At 45.3% G+C, this 21,206-nt stretch overlaps 1 protein-coding gene across 2 annotated transcripts in view; it reads left to right on the top strand.

The window, feature by feature from the left end:
- The first annotated feature begins 13,368 nt into the window (after window positions 1–13,368).
- The window catches only part of LOC121541639 (ephrin-A5), a 50,674-nt gene continuing 42,836 nt past the window's right edge, over window positions 13,369–21,206 (top strand). For both annotated transcript variants that reach the window (XM_041850803.2, XM_041850802.2), the window contains exon 1: window positions 13,369–14,413. In XM_041850803.2, the coding sequence (XP_041706737.1) occupies window positions 14,289–14,413 (125 nt within the window). In that variant the 5' untranslated portion in view covers window positions 13,369–14,288. The remainder of the gene's footprint in view (window positions 14,414–21,206) is intronic.

The raw sequence follows: 21,206 nt of genomic DNA, 5'->3' as shown, positions 1-21,206 counted from the left end.
CAGTGTCAGAAAGCTGGGTTTCCGTCGAAGGTCATGGGTCTTCCAGCAGGATAATGACCCCATGCACACTTCATCAAGTACCCAGGAATGGTTCAAGACAAAACGCTGGACTGTTCTGAAGTGGCCAGCAATGAGTCCAGATCTAAATCCCATTGAAAACTTGTGGAGAGATCTGAAAACAGCAGTTGGGAGAAGGCACCCTTAAAATCTGGGAGAAATGGAGCAGTTTGCACCAGAGGAGTGGGCCAAACTGCCAGTACAGAGGTGCAGGAAGCTCATCGATGGCTATAGGAAGCGCTTAATTGCAGTTATTTTGACCAAAGGCTGTGCTTCCAAATATTAAGTCTAGGGTGTCAATAATTTTGTCAATGCCATTTCAGTTTATGTTCTGATTTTAAATTGATTTATTAAGTTCTGAATCAAAAACAAAGGTTTTGTAATATTAACAGTGAAATAAATAATTGTGGAGACCAAATACTTTGGTCAATTTCAACTTATTTTTAGGGAAAATTGCAAGGGTGGCAATATTTTTGGCCACGACTGTCATTTAATATTATCATTAGCATATCTACATTTCTACCTACAGATGTACAAATGATGAACTGTAACACTGTGACCTCCAGGGTTAGAGCATTGTCAAATGGAAGTCAAATTTAGAACAGAAAATAACATAGTATGATTTCAGAGCTGTTATATGTATTTAACAGTGATGAAAGCTGCCGCCGAAACGCAGCCGTTTGTTCTGACCTCTGCTGCTAAAAAAATACATTAAAACTTAAAGAATATTTCAGTGACTGAAGGTTTTTCCTTTCTTCAAGTATATGTCTTTTGAATCCAGCACCCAAATACTTTTTGTTACTACAAACATTTAGGCTGAGCATGCCAATTTTCTATGATTTTTCTCAGTTCTCCCACCACAGAACTGAAATGGTTGTTGAGGAGGAACCGTGCCGAGCTGGGCCAGAGTGACTAGTCACTGTGACCCGGCTCTCACCCTACCCTCATTAAAGTCTCTCTCTAACCCAGGGGAGCAGGTTTCACAGTCTCCTGTGAAAGGAAAACACAGCCCTGTAAAAGCACCTTCTCCTGTGTGTGTGTGTGTGGAGGCCTGTGGGGAGCACAGCTGGAGGAGGAGAGGTGAACCACAGCTCCACTCAGACTGTTGCTGACCCACAGGTCATAAAATGTGTTTACAGTGACACAGTGAGGGTCATGTGTGTTCTGTGTCACTCTCTCACAATGTGTGTGTGTGTGTGTGTGTGTGTGTGTGTGTGTGTGTGTGTGTGTGTGTGTGTGTGTGTGAGTGAGTATATGAAAATGACTGTATGCATCTGCTGGAATTGTTCAAAGGATGGATATGTGCTCCATTGCCACAGTTGAACCCTTCTATTATTTCTCATCATAATGCCCAATGAACTCTCCATGCAACACTGCTATGCCAATGTATAGCAACCTAGTCTGACCCATTTACCTCACACACAGGCACACTGTTTTCTCTGAGATATGGGGGTGTAGGAGAGAAACCTGCACTATGTAACTAGCTAACGAAGCCCACTATGGGAATTCCTTCATAGCATGTTACACTCCCCAGGCCCTCCCTTTCCCCATGACTGGGGTCCTATTGCTGCCTACAGTCATGTGGTGAGTTTCCCCCTACTATGTAAAGCGCTTTGAGTACCTCAGTTGGTAGAAAAGTGCTATATAAATCCAATCTATTATTATTATTATTATTATTAACTTTGTGGGACACAAACCAGGGGTGAAATGGAATTTGTTCACTGTGCGTATGTTAAGTATGAGTTCTCCTCCCAAAAACTGCCCCTTGTGTATACTTTATGCAGCTCCTCTCGGATTGCCCCTTAATCCCCATTGACTGTTCACCATAGTGAGCGGCTTTAGGATTCCCTGGGAGATTAACTAAACAAATACACCATCTTTGGGGGACTAAAGCTGTGTTTAAAGAGAGTTAAAGACTCATAAAGGATGTACCTTTAAAGACATCCAATTCCAAACAACCATTCCCAATTATCGGATGTGCAAAACAAACTAAAACAAGCATGGGGTTGTACCTCGTTAGTGAATGGGAAAGTATGTCAGTTTTGTACCTTACAACGATCAAATAAGCTCATGAATAAGATAAATAAGATTAGTATTGACTTCCAAATGGCTAGTCTGACCTTTCCATATGGATTATTCAGTGTTTCATCTGGCAGGATGCTCCATCTCAAGGCTTTAATGAAACTATCCTAAGGCCATAGCAGAAAACTCAATCCACTCAGTCCTATGAGGTCTTTCTCAGTACTGCTGGACTGCCTAGACTAGAGCACATGATCCTACACTACCCAGTGCAGTTGTATCAACCATATGCCTCTACATAGTTCTAAGAACTTTGTAGCATACTTGTTCAACTCTTACACCAAACCATGTAACACATGTGCAGCAATGCTGTATCATATCCTTACATCAACATATCTTATGTTTTTGCAGTGTACCCTTATATAGGCATTCTTATTAGATGTTTCAATACCAATTTCAGGCTGTCACGGTTTCGGCCGAGGCTGCTCCTCCTCCTTGTTCGGGCAGGCTTCGGCGGTCGTCGTCCCCGGAGTACTAGCTGCCACCGTTGTATGTGTTCGATGTTTGCTTGGTTTTGTCTTATTGGTACACCTGTTTCCGTTTAGTGTTTATTATGTGTCCTATAAGTTCTCGTTGTTTTAGTCATGTGTTGTGTGTAATTGTTCACCGGTCAGCAGGTGCTGTGCTAGTTTCCTCCATTGTTTTGGAGAGAGTTTCCGCACTTGTGTGCGCGCTATTTTTGGTACTTTGTGTTTTACGCAGTGTGTGCGTAATTTCACTTGCCTCTGGGCTCTTTTTGAGGCCCGTTTGTTTTCGTGTATTTACTAAAGTCTGTTGGACGAAGCCTCTGTGTCCTGCGCCTGATTCCTGCACCACATCCACATTCAGCACTGACAGAATTACACACCACTACGATGGAATCAGCAGGAGCAGCAGCAGCACCCGAGTCGTTCGAGACGCGTCCGCAGGACAGGACGACAGGATCAACCAACTCGGGACCGCCCTGCGAGTGATAAATACTCTGCACCGATGGGAGACCAGTGGGTACCCACACCTCCACCTACTTCACCACCACCATCGGTCAGTCCGCCCGTCCCAAGCTCCGGAACCCAGTGGGATTCGGCTCTGCGCTCCCGAGGGTGTGTGATGGCACCGCTGCCGGGTGTCAGGGTTTCCTCCTGCAGGTAGAACTCTACCTAGCCACCGTACACCCGGCGCCCTCGGGACACGAGGCGTTTCCGCCCTCATCTCCTGTCTCACCGGCAAGGCGTTGGAGTGGGCCAACGCCGAATGGAGGAGGATAGACGCCGCTACGATCACCTACGCGGAGTTCTCCCGCCGCTTCAGGGCTGTGTTCGACCATCCACCTGAGGGGAAGCGGCGGGAGCGTCTATTCTACCTCCGGCAGGGGAAGAGGAGCGCCCAGGAGTTTGCCTTGAGTTCGGACTCTAGCGGCAGATGCAGGGTGGAATGAGCGGGCCCTCATCGACCACTTTCGGTGCAGCCTCGGGAGGGCGTCCGCCGAGAGCTGGCTTTCAGGGACACCAACCTCTCGTTCGACCAGTTGGTGGACACGGCCATCCGTCTCGACACCCTGCTAGCCACCCGCGGACGGTCCCGAGTGGGGGCCGTCCATTCCACCCTCCAGCACCTCCGAGCCGAGTCCTGTGGAGCTCGGGGTGCTGGCGCTAGAGAAAGGAGGAGAAGGAGTCCGAGGGGGGCCGTCCCTGCACCAACTGTGGCCGTGGAGGACACACTGCGGCTAGGTGCTGGGGAGGGTCTCCAGGGGAGGAGACAACAGGCCACGCACTGGGGAGTCCTTCCAGGTGAGTAGGCTCCCACTTACCCAGAGCTCTCTGTTGTGCACCTAACTATACCTGTCAGTTTTCCACAGGTTGCACCTCGTTCCCAGCATAAGGCGCTAGTAGATTCAGGCGCAGCTGGGAATTTTGTTGATCGAAAGTTTTGTGTAGAGTTAGGGATTCCTCTCCTTCCTGTCAATGCTCCCTTCCCTGTACATGCTCTAGATAGCCGCCCGTTGGGATCGGGGTTGATTAGGGAGGTCACAGCGCCACTTAGGATGAGGACGCAGAAGGGTCATGAGGAGAGTATTCAGCTATATCTGATCGACTCTCCTGCGTATCCGGTGGTGCTGGGGCTTCACTGGTTGACTACCCATAATCCCTCTATTTCGTGGCAACAGAGGGCTCTTAAGGAGTGGTCTGCCCAGTGTGTGGGGCGATGTCTGGGTGTTTCTGTGGGGGCGACCTCGGTGGAGAGTCCAAACCAAGTGCCCGCAATGCACGTTCCCAGTTGAGGATTTAGCACTCGTGTTTAGCAAGGCGAGGCGACGCGATTGCCACCTCATAGACAGGGGGATTGTGCGATAGACCTCCAGGCAGGAGCTGCGCTTTTCGCGGAGCCATGTGTATCCTTTGTCTCAAGAGGAGAAGGGGGCTATGGAGACATACATAGCTGAGTCTCTGAGACAGGGATACATACGCCCTCCACTTCCCCCTGCGTCCTCAAGCTTATTTTTGTGAAGAAAAAGGATGGAGGTTTGCGCCGTGTATTGATTACCGTAGTCTCAATCAGATTACTGTGAAATACAGTTATCCACTCCCTCTGATTGCGACTATGACGGAGTCATTACACGGAGCGCGGTTCTTCACAAAATTGGACCTCAGGAGCGCCTACAACTTGGTGCGCATTAGGGAGAGGCGATGAATGGAAGACAGCATTTAGTACCACCTCGGGTCATTACGAGTTTCTCGTCATGCCATACGGGTTAATGAATGCTCCTTCAGTCTTCCAATCCTTTGTGGATGAGATCTTCCGGGACATGCAGGGGCAAGGAGTGGTCGTGTACATAGACGACATTCTGGTGTACTCTTCTACCCGAGCCGAGCATGTAGCCCTGGTGCGCCGAGTGTTGAGGAGGCTGTTGGAGCACGACCTGTATCTCAAGGCAGAGAAATATCTGTTCTTCCAGGAGTCTATCTCCTTTTTGGGTTATCAGTTGTCCGCGTCAGGGGTGAAGATGGGGGTTGACCGTGTGTCAGCCGTGCGTAATTGGCAAACCCCAACCACAGTTAAAGAGGTGCAGCAGTTCTTGGGCTTTGCGAATTACTACCGGAGGTTTATCCGGGGTTTTGGACAGGTGGCAGCTCCCATAACGTCCCTTCTGAAGGGGGTCGGTGCGCTTGCAGTGGTCAGCTGAGGCGGACAGGGCTTTTCGGGAAACTGAAGGACCTGTTTACTTGGCTCCGGTGCTGGCGCATCCGGATCCCGCTTTACCATTCCAGGTAGAGGTGGACGCGTCAGAGGCCGGTATAGGGGCCGTTCTATCGCAACGGTCCGGCACGCCACCTAAACTCCGCCCCTGTGCTTTTTACTCTAAGAAGCTCAGCCCGGCGGAGCGGAAATTATGACGTAGGGGACAGGGAGCTGTTAGCCGTGGTACAGGCCCTAAAGGTGTGGAGGCATTGGCTTGAGGGGGCTCAACACCCTTTCCTCATCTTTTGACTGACCACCATAACCTGGAGTACATCCGGGCAGCTAGGAGACTGAACCCTCGCCAGGCTCGGTGGAACATGTTTCTAGCCCGGTTCGTATTTAAGATCACGTACATCCCTGGGTCCCAGAACGGTAAGGCAGACGCCCTGTCCCGGCGGTATGACACAGAGGAGAGGTCCGTTGAGCCCACTCCCATACTACCGAAGTCTTGTCTGGTGGCACCGGTGGTGTGGGAGGTCGATGCTGAAATCGAGCGGGCGTTGCGTACCGATCCTAGCCCTCCACAGTGTCCTGTGGGTCGGACGTACGTTCCGCTCAAGGTTCGGGATCGACTTATTTATTGGGCTCACACGTCACCCTCCTCTGTACATCCAGGTATTGGCCGGACAGTGCACTAAGTACTGGTGGCCAACGTTAGCCAGGGATGTGAGGGTTTATGTCTCCTCCTGCTCGGTGTGTGCCCAGTGTAAGGCGCACAGACACCTTCCCAGGGGGAAGTTACAACCCCTGCCCGTTCCACAACGACCCTGGTCTCACCTCTCGGTGGATTTTGTTACAGACCTTCCCCCCTCACAGGGGAATACCACCATCCTGGTCGTTGTGGATCGGTTCTCGAAGGCCTGTCGTCTCCTTCCCATGCCGGGTCTCCCTACTGCCCTACAGACCGCTGAGGCACTATTCACCCACGTCTTCCGGCATTACGGGGTACCCGAGGATATAGTGTCTGATCGAGGTCCCCAGTTTACCTCCCGAGTCTGGAGAGCGTTCATGGAGCGCTTGGGGGTCTCGGTGAGCCTTACCTCGGGGTACCACCCGGAGAGCAATGGGCAGGTCGAACGAGTGAACTAGGATGTGGGTAGGTTTCTGAGGTCGTATTGCCAGGGCCGGCCGGAGGAATGGGCGAGGTATGTCCCCTGGGCAGAGATGGCACAGAACTCTCTCCGCCACTCCTCCACCAACCTAACCCCTTTCCAATGTGTGTTAGGGTACCAGCCGTTTCTGGCACCATGGCATCAGAGCCAGATCGAGGCCCCTGCGGTGGATGAGTGGGTGCGGCGCTCGGAGGAGACGTGGAACGCTGCACGCGTCCATCTGCAGCGGACCATCCGTCGACACAAGGCGAGCGCCGATCTCCACCGCAGTGAGGGGCCTGTGTACGCACCTGGAGATCGAGTCTGGCTCTCGACCAGAAACGTACCCCTCCGCCTGCCCTGCCGGAAGCTGGGTTGGCGGTTTGTGGGGCCTTTTAAAGTCCTGAGGAGGTTGAACGAGGTGTGTTACAGGTTACAACTGCCTATTGATTATCATGTTAACCCCTCGTTCCATGTGTCTCTTCTCAGGCCGGTGGTAGCTGGTCCACTCCAGGACTGTGAGATAGGAGAGACTCCTCCGCCCCCACTGGACATCGAGGGGGCTCCGGCGTACACAGTTCGGTCCATCTTGGATTCGAGACGTCGGATGGGGGGTCTCCAATATCTCGTGGAGTGGGAGGGGTACGGTCCGGAGGAACGGTGCTGGGTGCCGAGGAGGGACATATTAGACCTGTCTCTTCTGACTGAGTTCCACCGTGGCTGGAGCCGCGCGTCAAGGGGGGTACTGTCACGGTTTCGGCCGAGGCTGCTCCTCCTCCTTGTTCGGGCAGGCTTCGGCGGTCGTCGTCCCCGGAGTACTAGCTGCCACCGTTATATGTTTTCGATGTTTGCTTGGTTTTGTCTTATTGGTACACCTGTTTCCGTGTTGTGTGTAATTGTTCACCGGTCAGCAGGTGCTGTGCTAGTTTCCTCCATTGTTTTGGAGAGAGTTTCCGCACTTGTGTGCACGCTATTTTTGGTACTTTGTGTGTGCGTAATTTCACTTGCCTCCGGGCTCTTTTTGAGGCCCGTTTGTTTTCGTGTATTTACTAAAGTCTGTTGGACGAAGCCTCTGTGTCCTGCGCCTGATTCCTGCACCACATCCACATTCAGCACTGACACAGGCCCCTTATACATGTGACCGTTTGACAAGGCATTTGTTTTCCGAATGTGTTTTATAGGCCACCTTTGGCTTCTCATCTTTATTGAAAAGGGCCTGTTTCATTCACACACAACCGATCGCCCATCCCCAAGGAGGATCAGGCGTCTGTCGGAAGTGAAGCCAGACATTTATTTTCCTCCATGTATTCCCTCCTGTTCTCCCATAGACCCTGTCACGCCTGGATCACGCCGGCTGATCCCCACTCCTTTCATTTGACGTGAACTGATGTCCCTTCAATACTAGTGGCCTCAGATAAATTTTACACTGCTTTGAGCTTTCTCATTATACACATCCAATTCACGACAACTCCCTTTAGTCCTGTTATGAACACGTACCTACTTCAACTTGAAACTCTTCAGATCAAAGGCCAATGAATAAAAGCAGGCAAAACTCATTTCCAGACCTTTTCATTAAGGGGGTTTAGATGTGTGTTTGAGTATATGATGCATAATTAATCAGCTATTAAAAAGATTAACAAACACAAAAGGTGCTTCTAAGGCTGGACCATTTTGTGCTTTGTTTGGGAACTGGATCAATCTCTATTCAGTCGTAAGAAGCAGACATAAAAACAACCAAAAGGCCAGACATAGTATACTAAACGAGATTGATATGGTTGTGGACCAGTAGCCTCCTAGTGCTTAAGGTGGCCATGTAATACCACTCAATAGAGCACAATTGTAGACTATTTCTTTATCTTAGAACCAAGCTGAGCTTATCTTGTGTCCTTGAACAAAGCTTATTTCACGTAAGAAACTATGTGACTGATGAGAGAACAATGTTATCAGTGGACTGAGAGGGCAATATGAACGGATGGATGAGCTGATGATGACTGGACATTTTCACATTTACATTTTAGTCATTTAGCAGACACTCTTATCCAGAGCGACGTATAAGAGCAATTAGGGTTAAGTGCCTTGCTCAAGGGCACATCCACAGACTTTTCACCTAGTCGGCTACTGACCCAACACTCTTAACTGCTAGGCTACCTGCCGCCCCATTGATTCTGCTATGTGACTGCCTGAGGCTGATTGGCTCTGACCCACTCTGTCTCTCCAACAGCGGACACCCACAGTTGTGACTCTTTTCTCCCCTGTGTCACGACAGTGACTCTGATCCTTGCCCTACGCCTCTGCAAGATACTTTATGTGGAAATGTAGAAATCTGGTGAGAACTTTCCCCACTGAAATAGCTGGCATTCCAATGTCAGGAGTCCTCACTTTCTTTACAATGACTTTAAACAGTGCAGCCTTCATGGGTCACAGACATGACTTACTTTGGACCAGGGAAACATCACTTATGAAAACATGCATGGAGGGAAGTTATTATTCTGGCCATAGATGTGTGTGTGTGTGTGTGTGTGTGTGTGTGCGTGTGTGCGTGCGTGTGTGTATGTTTGTATTCCAGAGGTCATGTATACTCCTCCTACAGCGTTGGTATTTGGTATTTATTAGGAGCCCCGTTAGGTATTGTGAAAGCAGCAGCTACTCTTCCGGGGGGCCATACAAAACATGACATAATACAGAACATTAATAGACAAGAACAGCTCAAGGACGGAACTTCAGCTTGCTGAATCTAAATCACCTTGCCTCCCTGCATCTCATATACTCTCTCTCTCTCTTTAGCTCTCTATCTCTCTATCTCACTCTGAACTTATGTTACTCTACCACTTTTCGGCATCTCTCTTTTATTAGGGGTTATCCGTCGCCTTTGCTCTGTTATAGTCTTGTATGAGCAGGGTGGCCAGCTGGAATGGGTCACAGTTGACTTTTAGACACAGGAGTGATGGGGAGAGACAGAGAAATAAACTGCTCCACCAGGGGAGAGATAAACATTTACTTTTCCATGAGGAGTTAGCATTAGCATGACAAGCAGTCAAAGAGGAGAGAGGGGAGAGAAAGGGGGGGAAGACAAAAAAGTATGAGAGAAGAGAGAGAGAAAGAAAGAAAGAAAGAAAGAAAGAAAGAAAGAAAGAAAGAAAGAAAGAAAGAAAGAAAGAAAGAAAGAAAGAAAGAAAGAAAGAAAGAAAGAAGGAAAGAAAGAAAGAAAGAACGAAAGAAAGAACGAAAGAAAGAAAGAAAAAAATACATTTCCATTCATCATTCAGTTTCTAGCATAGATCATAAGACTGTCCTTTCTAATGACTCTCCAGGTGTTAGCCAGGCAAAAACAACCAGAAGTAAACCAAACTCAGGATAAACCAGCCCTATGATGTGTCTTACACCTTCCATACCAACCAAATGGTGAACAGGGAGTTGACCCTCAGTGAATCCATAACCATTACAGTGGAGATTATCAGAGGATGTGAGATGTGTAGGGTGAATCTGGTTTCACACACAGCTACAATTTGATTTCTGCCTTATTATCCCTTGCTAATGGAATAGGACTCTGGGGACATTATGAGTATGTTACAACACAAACACATAGTGACGGTTTGATGACAACGGGTTATGATAAATATTAATAACCCATAGAAAAAAAGGTAAAAACAAGCAGTTTTCCCATCACTGCTCTTTGTGTGCAATTTCTCGTTCATTTGTGCAAGGCAGATCCAATTTCCTCCTTCTCCTTCTGTATGTGTGTGTGTGATATGTAGCTCATATGTGGAGGCAGATAGAGATTACATTTCTTTATGGCAGCCGCGCAAGGACATGAGAAAGAGAGCACATTAGAATGCGGCGCTGTGTATCGCGCCAACACACGCTGCGGCTCTACTGACCCTAATTCATAATGACTCCATTGTCTCTCGTGACATGGATGTATATGGTGCATGAATGAAGTAGACAGGCGCTTCAGCTGGGGAGATGATGAGGTGATTAAAGGCTCATGGATTAGTCTGCTTGGGTGAGAGACTGGGACTGTTGGTGACCAGCAAACACACATCACACATCACCCATAGCCAGACTGGCCACCCAAACAAACACAGTGTGAGACTGAGTTAAACACAACCAAAGGACCATATTACACTAATTGTCCTGTGTGATTATGCTAATGATTTTATTTTGTACATACAAAACTAGGTTCTCAAATTTCATCAATATTGTTGCCTTTTATATGTGTGTATTTGTGTACAAAGGCTATTTGTTCTGCGAAAATATAGTGTTTACTGTATTACTGAGCAACAGATGTCTTAGGCCCCGTGTAGCTCAGTTGGTAGAGCATGGTGCTTGCAACGCCATGGTTGTGGGTTCATTTCCCACGGGGGGCCAGTATAAAAAAATAAAAAATGTATGCACTAACTGTAAGTCGCTCTGGATAAGAGCGTCTGCTAAAAGACTAAAATGTAAAAATGTCTTTGGAAAGTGTGTGTCCCTATGCGAAGAGCAAAGTTATATTCCAAACCACTGGATGGTTCAACTTTATAAGGTACTCAAGAGTTAGCGACTGTTTTGAGCAAATGTTAGGGTTAGGAATGTTGAGATGTTCTGGATCTTGAATGATTCATGTTCTGGTTGAATATGCAGGCTTTAAGGTGAGGTTCCTCCGTGGTACTGTTTTACTAGGGATTATCTTTGACACACCAGACCCTCCTGTGTCTAGTACTGCCATGCTGTCTGCTGGATGGTATGTTAGCCTATATTTAAGGGATAATGCCCAAGAAGCCAGTGTTTGGAGGATATATCCTCCAAACATCGGCTTCGAGGGCATTATCGCTTTTATACAACGGGTTAATGATTGACATATTTTCATTATAAACTTTATTTTGATGAATTTATTCATACTATTTCATCCTTCCACAAGATATTGTCCCGACTAAAATTTAGGGTTGCTACCCAAGCCGGCTGGTCGTTCGTTCTATCGGTTCGGTTGCCAGAGACGCGACCCAGTCGTTCAGTCTTTTTGTTCTGTATCTGTGGACAGAACAAGTCGTTCGTTCTAAATGTTCCATTGCCATACTGGCTGGCAACATTCTTATCCCTTGCTTGCTGGCTAGCCAACTATGGCTAATTTACAGTAAAGTCAAACAGTGCAGCCAGAATAACAACAGTAGCTGCATTTGCTTAAGCTGTTTTCTAGTGACATTTATTTGGAAACATCCATTGAAAATGTGCTCTCTCGTCAGGACACTGTTGTTCAGAGAGCTAGCCAACAACACAGCTAACACAATCACTTCAAACTGAAGCTGTAAAGACTGCAAACTAGCTGCACTTCATTTCGTTGTACCTTTTTTCAATTGACATTTCTTTGTATATATCCATAAAAATGATGCCAGCTGATTCATGATTTTGACTGGCTGAGAAACGCTGCCTGTCTGTCTCGTCCCGACACGTTCATTACTATGAGACAGCTGGAGATCGAATTTGACTATTGAAACAATGTTGCAAATGTCGGAGAGACAGACAGCAAGGTTTATACAAATCTCCGCTGTTGAAAACTAAATGTTAGTCTAAAAGAAATGTGAGACAATGTCTAGATGCTTTTTTTGTGGAGATCAAGTTTATAAATTGCTTGGCTGTTTATATGATGAGACAGTGGATTACACAGTCAGATGGAACAGAGTAAATAGGCATTTTAAGGTCATAGATTTTGCCGGTGGTAATTTGTGGATTATAAACTGGGTATTCGAGCCCTGAATGCTGATTGGCTGAAAGCCGTGGTATATCAGACCGTATACCATTGGTAGGACAAAACATTTATTTTTCCTGCTATGATTACGTTGGTAACCAGTTTATAATAGCAATAAGGCACCTTGGGGGTTTGTGATATATGACCAATATACCATGGCTAAGGGCTGTGTCCTAGCACTCCGCGTTGCGTCGTGCATAAGAACAGCCCTTAGCTGTGGTATATTTGCCATATACCACATCCCCTCGGGCCTTATTGCTTAAATAGACACTTGTGGAATGTGGATTTAACCAATCAGCATTCAGGATTAGACCCACCCGTTGTATAAAACCACAATAAATACCTTAACAATTCGCCCTACTACAGGCCTATGATGTTATTCCTAAAATAATCATATTGATTAAAAATATAGAAAACATAACACATTACCTGATCTTTAATCAAATTACTTGATTTTAAAGCTTACATTTCTGCCTTCCAATAAGCGATTCTCCTTACCTCCACTGCAGGGCGCCAAGAAACATTGGAAGGCTACTGTGTAAAGCATGGTATGGGCACAAACCGATACCGCGCACCAGTCTCGGTAGCCAAGCCTACAAGTCAGCAAACCCTACAAGACAGGGAAGAACAGTAAGCAAATTCCCTTTGCCCAATGTTTGAATGTTGAATAGTATGCAAACATTAACAAAAACTAGGAAGTAATGCAGAGTGCCACATACATACGTCAGTTTTTCTACACACTGGCATATCTAAATGGAATTGAACACAGGAGCTAAAGTTGTAGTAAATTAACTATTTGAGCTCAATGGATGATAAAAAATACAGTCACGGGCAATACGACTCAGTGGTTAGTTGCAGCATAAGTTGCCACAATGCTGTATAATGCTAAACATGGTTCATTTCAAAATACTTTATGTGTGCGTAAAGACAGAATCGACCTGGGTGAAAATTGTAAACCTGTAACCGACCTGCCGAGCTGATATCAGCTCTTTATGATCTCGTTTAGGATATGGCCCTCATGCCCAGTAGGTCTACCTTGTGAAATACATTATCTGTCGCTTGAGGAAGCGCTGAAGACGATACACCTCCTCATGAGGAGGGAAGTTGTTTTTGTAAGCGAAACGCCCATCATTCAAAATTCAAACCAATGAGACTCACGCACAGTGAGCCTGAAACTGTACCCGCGCTGGCACAGTGGGGGATCGATCATGCATGGAAGTAGCCGAGCGAGCGCTGCCCTGACTTGGTTCATTTCTTCATGCTGAACTACACGACTTTCCACCGCTCCTGCTTATATTTGCCTCGTTTCAGGCGACACAGATACGTATTTGCGTCCATGCTAAGGATTTTAAGAACTCGTTTTTTGCAACGGCACATTTGAACGACTCCGGTTCAAGGAAAGAGCTACTCCTAGTTCTTCAGCCGTGACGATACAGCGACAGCGCGGAAGACACAGACACAGATCCGAGCGACAAGGAAGGCACGGCACTGTCTGTACGCTGGTTCTGTGGAGTTAATTATTATTCAAATGTTATAGAAACATTTCATACCAGATTTATGCATGGACACGCAGTTATTACCTTGAAAATCAACAATGCAATGCTGCGTAGGCCTATAGTTGCAGAAACTATTGGTGCGCAAAGAAGAGTTGATCCGAGAGAATAATTATTCATTTGGGTAGGCTGTGGTAGACCGACTACAGGAGAAAACTATTAGAAAGCTATAAATTCATGTTTATAATATCTGTGACATCCCACATCTTCTGCGGTTGAAGAGGATGCGCTTGTTGCTACGAATACATGATAAGAGCATTAACTGAAATAGTATTTATTTAAAACGGACCCTCAACTAATATTCAAGACATTTACCCACCAATTCCAATAATTTTTTATTGCACAAACTGGCAGTGCTTTTTTTTTTTACTGAATGAAAAAATAACTTTTTCCAAATGTTAATTCATGCCTCAGCACAATAACTGCCTCGTGGAATACTAAGATATAAGGCAATTATCATTTAAAAGCCTTTAGATGTGAATATAATTTCACTCTGTTCATTTGAAGAATTCTACCGCGCCAGAGGCTGCATCGAGAGGGACTTTGGGGTGTCCAAGTTCGGGAGCCATGCCGCAGGTGGAAATGATCCTGTGCGTTTCCCTGGTGTTATGGACGTGTGTCTACGGCCAAGAGCCGGCCTCCAAGGTGGTGTCCGACCGCTATGCCGTCTACTGGAACCGGACCAACCCCAGGTGAGTCTCGTGCGTAACCGCAAGGTGTGTCAGGAACGGGCCAGGGTCACAAACTTCATGCGTGATCAACTTCATTGATGACATTGGTTGGATGTGGATGGCCCGTGGACCATATGATATTTGTTACAATATGAATTTAGAATATTCTGCCCTACTATGCTGACCATGATTAATTGATCAATGGTCACTTGTTTATAGCCTAATTATACATTTTATTGATGCACATTGGAAATCATTTACAAAGACAAACGTGTATGTTGCGTGACATACATCTTATCTACAATAAAATCATCAATAAGTTTGTTATATCCTATACTGTAAATACACCCGAATGATTATTAATATTATCCTGGTTCTGCTGAATGCGTCCACAGATCTGTTGCCGCGAAAGGCTTTCATTATAGGCAGGCTTATAATTTAACTGATGGAAAATGATGTTGCTAATCTCTCGAATGAGGGAAATCGGGTGTTAGTTTGATCATTTAAAATATTATGTGTGTGAGTCGGATTCTTACCGCTTTCACTTTTACTGATTCCGCAGTAGGAAAATTATTCTGTAGCAGCAGTAGCTATTTATTTCTGTTAGAATTGGCTACGACTGTATCCAAGTGTCGGTTAAATACAACTAAAATGTTACCTTGAATAAGATTAAATATTATCTGCCAGTTTGATTTGGGAAAAGGATAAGGCGTTTGTATATGACGCACATCAAAAACCGCAAGCACTTGTGCCTGCTGATAACACGTTAAAGACTTTGCATGTGGTGATACAATAAAATAGGCCTACACGAAATATTCAGTTAGGTTGCCACCTGCCGTTTGTATTTTATTGTAATTTTTCAAAGTTGCCAATTAGTGTGGTTACAAGGGTAAAGTAAAGCAATGGCTGGAATTACCCACTGTAATGGAATGGTCAGATGTGATGCTATTTGACAGAGATGCTAATTGTGCATTTCTATTCTCAAGTAGCCTACAGCTTTGAGTGGACTCCCCAGGTGACTAACTGTTATTCACACTGGATGACTTGCATCTCAGAAAATAGTTTGTAGTATGAGAGTACCACTTTGTTTCGTGTCATGCATAACACATCACCGTTGTACCTTATCAGGTTTTTCCTGACATTTACAGTTTCGGCATGACACCTCAACATTTCTGCTTAGGGAGAAGAAACTGGTCCGTTGGGGTGATTCGCTTGCTGTACTTGTTTGTCTTTTTGTGGTAACCCCTAAGGCAAAGTGTGTGCAATGAGCTAGTTAGGAGAAGAAAGGGACCGGGTGTGATATTAACGCAAATATGGTGGCATCAAAGGCAGGGCTCGCTGCCTCTCTACCTCTATTCCTGGAACACATAACATATTTTATGCACTCCCACAGTGTCATCAGCTCATTCCAACAGCTCCTGCCTAAAAAAAATGCTGGGGCAGACAATGAGGGGAACACAGAGGGGTATTTCAACAGTGGCCCAGGCCCAGCGTGGTGCATGCTCCTGTGAGAGACACACACATGTTGACGTCACACACTCTGCGGTAACCAAGCAGGCCCTGGGTTAACCATCACAGAGCAGCACAGAGGGGACTGTAGTCAGGGTTAAGCCCGGGGCAGAGCCTGTCTCTCCTCTGAGGCTCTGGACGGCCATGCAATGGCACCCTGCCTGGGTTTTGTCTGAGGAGAATAAGGCTCCTCTGGTAAATAAACGACTAACTCTAAATCGACTCTCCTTTTCTCATTCAGGGGCCTAATCCAAACCCGACCCACTGTATAATGTAACCATGCACCATGCTAAGACTCAGGGGCCCCTGGCCCTGCTGTATAATGTAACCATGCTCTGTGTAAGACCTTGGGCCCCAGGCCCCTGCTGGGTAATGTAACTATACTCAGCCATCAGAGCCTCAGCCTGCTGGGGTATAGTCACAACTTCTAGATGAGGCTTTTTTTCTGACCACAGGAGAAAAACGGCACCCAACGCGGCAGTCCTGCAGTCCATACTCAGCCATTCATGAAATCCCCTACAGGGACTCTGAAATTGAAATGGGAAGTGACTCGTGAAAAATTTAAATGGTGAAGACATTTTATATTGTTTCAAACACATGTAGGTTGATGGTGTCATGTTTGTTGCAAGCTTAATAAACATTGCTCCTATTTCCCTCCCAATACCTCTCAAGAAAAACCTCTCAACATTCTGCCGCACTTTGTTGATACACTCAACTAGTGGAAATCAAAAGCACTGGAGCAGGAGTGTAACTATGATAATGATTCAGTCATGCTCGGAGGTACAAATGCCTCAATCAGTGACAGTGAGGCGCTCAAGTCATTATAATCTCCTTAATTAAAATAAAATGAAGTGATAGTTGAGGAGACATAAAACTACTGAGCCACAATGGATATAGGGTCGTTCCATTTGATTTCAATTCACTTTTGACCGCACCCCTTTTGATTTGAATGAAAATTTCCATACTTGCCCATGGTAAAAGTGGTAAGAAAGTGACTTTTTGGAGATACAGGTTCTCAAAGTTGACACATTTTGCATACCCCACCATACCATAAGACATCCATGTCTTCATCACTGGAAAAGATTGACGGTTGAGTTTAATATCATTTAACAGCTTACAAACAGGGTTGTCAAACAACATATAATCATTTATTGAATTAACAATAAATCAATAATAATAATGCCATTTTTTTACATTTAACGTCAGTTATCTTAAAACGTGTAAACTCAGATTATTTACATTTTCACATATGTTGTAGTTTAAAACCTAATATGGATAATATGAGGTGTATGCGTTATGCCTGCCATCAGTTGAGACACAGCATACTCTTGAATACAGGGTGGGTGTCATTTCATTCATAGAAATGGAATTCATAGAATAGACCTATCCCTTGAGACCACTGATGGCGGGCACAACACAAACACCTCAGATTAAGTAAAATAGGGTCTAAACTACAAAATATGCGAAAATGAAAAAAATCATTGTAACGATCCCGGCAGTCTGAGTCGGGTCCTGTCTGTGGACTAGTTTTTCTGTTCGTGATCTCCAGTTTCCCGAGGGTTCGGGAACGCTCCGGGGAGCTCTCTTGATTTCCGCACCTGCATCCCATCAGCAATCTGCACACCTGGTCCTGATCATCACCCTTCTTAGGCTCTGGCCTAACATCCATTCCCTGCCGGATCGTTAGCCATGAACAGTAGGTTTACCAGAGTATCAGTCTTAGAGCCTAGCGTTAGTTTTGTTGTTTTTGCACCTTGTTGGTTTGTTGCTTACTTACCCCCGTTTTGTTCCATCTGCAGTCACCCGTCCGGAACCTTCATCCAACCTCTGCCTGGTGGTCGGCGGCTGCCGACCCAGGATGGGATCAACCACTGCACCCCCAACAACTAATCAACGCCGCCCGCTCTGTTCCCTGGATTATTCAGCATCACTCTTGAATTTGTAATAAACACTCACCTTCGTTTCAACTTACCTTGTCCTGGTCTGCTTCTGGGTTCTGGCTTAGCAACTCGTGACAATCATAGTTGACACGTTTTCAGATAATTGACGTTAAAGGTTAAAAATGAATAGTTATATATATATATATATATATATATATATATATATATATATAATCACGAAATTATTGAATAGTTTGACGACCGTTTTTGTAAGCGTTTAAATGATATCAAACTCAACCGTTTATTTTTTTCAGTGATTAAGACATGGATGTCTCATGGTATTATTATTATTATTATTATGGTATGGTTGGGTATGCAAAATGGGTCAACTTTGGGCACCTACAGTGGGGAAAAAAGTATTTAGTCAGCCACCAATTGTGCAAGTTCTCCCACTTAAAAAGATGAGAGAGGCCTGTAATTTTCATCATAGGTACACGTCAACTATGACAGACAAAATGAGAATTTTTTTCTCCAGAAAATCACATTGTAGGATTTTTAATGAATTTATTTGCAAATTATGGTGGAAAATAAGTATTTGGTCAATAACAAAAGTTTCTCAATACTTTGTTATATACCCTTTGTTGGCAATGACACAGGTCAAACGTTTTCTGTAAGTCTTCACAAGGTTTTCACACACTGTTGCTGGTATTTTGGCCCATTCCTCCATGCAGATCTCCTCTAGAGCAGTGATGTTTTGGGGCTGTCGCTGGGCAACACAGACTTTCAACTCCCTCCAAAGATTTTCTATGGGGTTGAGATCTGGAGACTGGCTAAGCCACTCCAGGACCTTGAAATGCTTCTTACGAAGCCACTCCTTCGTTGCCCGGGCGGTGTGTTTGGGATCATTGTCATGCTGAAAGACCCAGCCACGTTTCATCTTCAATGCCCTTGCTGATGGAAGGAGGTTTTCACTCAAAATCTCACAATACATGGCCCCATTCATTCTTTCCTTTACACGGATCAGTCGTCCTGGTCCCTTTGCAGAAAAACAGCCCCAAAGCATGATGTTTCCACCCCCATGCTTCACAGTAGGTATGGTGTTCTTTGGATGCAACTCAGCATTATTTGTCCTCCAAACACGACGAGTTGAGTTTTTACCAAAAATTTTGGTTTCATCTGACCATATGACATTCTCCCAATCCTCTTCTGGATCATCCAAATGCACTCTAGCAAACTTCAGACGGGCCTGGACATGTACTGGCTTAAGCAGGGGGACACGTCTGGCACTGCAGGATTTGAGTCCCTGGCGGCGTAGTGTGTTACTGATGGTAGGCTTTGTTACTTTGGTCCCAGCTCTCTGCAGGTCATTCACTAGGTCCCCCCGTGTGGTTCTGGGATTTTTGCTCACCGTTCTTGTGATCATTTTGACCCCACGGGGTGAGATCTTGCGTGGCGCCCCAGATCGAGGGAGATTATCAGTGGTCTTGTATGTCTTCCATTTCCTAATAATTGCTCCCACAGTTGATTTCTTCAAACCAAGCTGCTTACCTATTGCAGATTCAGTCTTCCCAGCCTGGTGCAGGTCTACAATTTTGTTTCTGGTGTCCTTTGACAGCTCTTTGGTCTTGGCCATAGTGGAGTTTGGAGTGTGACTGTTTGAGGTTGTGGACAGGTGTCTTTTATACTGATAACAAGTTCAAACAGGTGCCATTAATACAGGTAATGAGTGGAGGACAGAGGAGCCTCTTAAAGAAGAAGTTACAGGTCTGTGAGAGCCAGAAATCTTGCTTGTTTGTAGGTGACCAAATACTTATTTTCCACCATAATTTGCAAATAAATTCATAAAAAATCCTACAATGTGATTTTCTGGATTCTTTTTCCTCAATTTGTCTGTCATAGTTGACGTGTACCTATGATGAAAATTACAGGCCTCTCTCATCTTTTTAAGTGGGAGAACTTGCACAATTGGTGGCTGACTAAATACTTTTTTTCCCCACTGTATATCTCCTGAATGTTTTGGAATTTAGGTCCAAAAAGTAACTTTCTGACCACTTCTACCTTTGGCAAATATGTATGGAAAGTTTCATTCAAATCAAAAGGTGATTGAAATACAATGGAATTACCCTATATGAGTCAGAGTGTTGTTTGACTTGTTATCGATAAATTCTGTGATTTTAAGAGAGCATAATTTTTAAATGCCCGTCTTATAAGAATGTGCTATATTGGTAGTAATTAGCTATAGAAATTGCTCGGCCACATAATAAAATGTATTGTAAGAATTGGAGGAGAAGGGCTGCGGTATATTTGGATGGCTGTTGGTTAACATACATGCGTGAATGTTGTGTAAACACGTAGAGGGGCTAGTCATGCATTTTCTTCAGTAATACTGTGTTAATACATGTGTAATTAAAAACACAATTTGTAAATAAAGTTAACAATTGGATTATTGCCCATTAATAAGTTAGCATTAGAGAAATACCCACCAGCCTGTATTTAGTTTGATAGTTGCTTAATTAAAACCGTCAGGCTCCATATTGGACACATGCAACCATTGCTGTGGCAAGGTGTTTATTTGTTGCTGATAGGTGGGTTCAGTGGAGAATCAGGGCTGAGTTCCGTCCCTAATCTTCATGCTGTTTGTGTCTCCGAAATCATGGAAACTGATACCCTTCCTCATCAAAGAGCCGCATTGGGTGGGACTAACGACCTGACAGCTGGGGAGAGGGATTCCAGCATTCTACAAGAGCACTGTCACCCCAGGGACTGCAGTTTAAGCTTCGTTAATGCCCCTCAAATCATTCTACAACAGATGTGACATATTTATCGAAGATAATCGAAGGACTTTTTCATCTGCCTTGCAGCCCGCTACTTTGGTATACTATGATTTGATTCTGCAGTCCTCGTGAGGACACCTAAGACATTTGAAAATGCCTCAGTGGCTTCTCTTTCCACCTCATAACGTCCTTGCCCTTACAGACACAGATAGTTCTCCACTGAGCGAAATGACCATGGCTGTTTGCTTTCTCTATTCTGGCTTGTTTTTTTTATCTCCACTTAAGAAACAATACACCATTTTCCAGTTTGTGACAAGTTGATGTTGTGATAGTTTCCCAGTGGCATTGTGAGTTGCTCCGTTTGCATTTCTCAGAGTGTTTACCTTTGTTTTCCTCCTCAGCCTTTTCCCGGCTCCCTGCTGCTGGGTTCCGCTTGGATACAAAACGGAAACAAAAAGCAGCCAGGTCCAAATATTGACTGGATCTCAGGACCGTAGCCCTCTCCTAGCCCCAGCCCAGACCGCGTGAAAGGACACTATTGTTCCGATCGTACTCAGCGGCCCCATAGCTGGCTTTTAACTATGCATGCTCTTAAAGAGAGACAGGCATATAGGGAGAGAGGGAGGAGATGGGAGTGGGAGAGAGAGAGGT

The sequence above is a fragment of the Coregonus clupeaformis genome, chromosome 27, assembly GCF_020615455.1.
Source record: "Coregonus clupeaformis isolate EN_2021a chromosome 27, ASM2061545v1, whole genome shotgun sequence".
Lineage (NCBI taxonomy): Eukaryota > Metazoa > Chordata > Actinopteri > Salmoniformes > Salmonidae > Coregonus > Coregonus clupeaformis.
The sequence above is the reverse complement of the archived record's forward strand: the minus strand, read 5'-3'. Positions and strand labels throughout refer to the sequence as shown.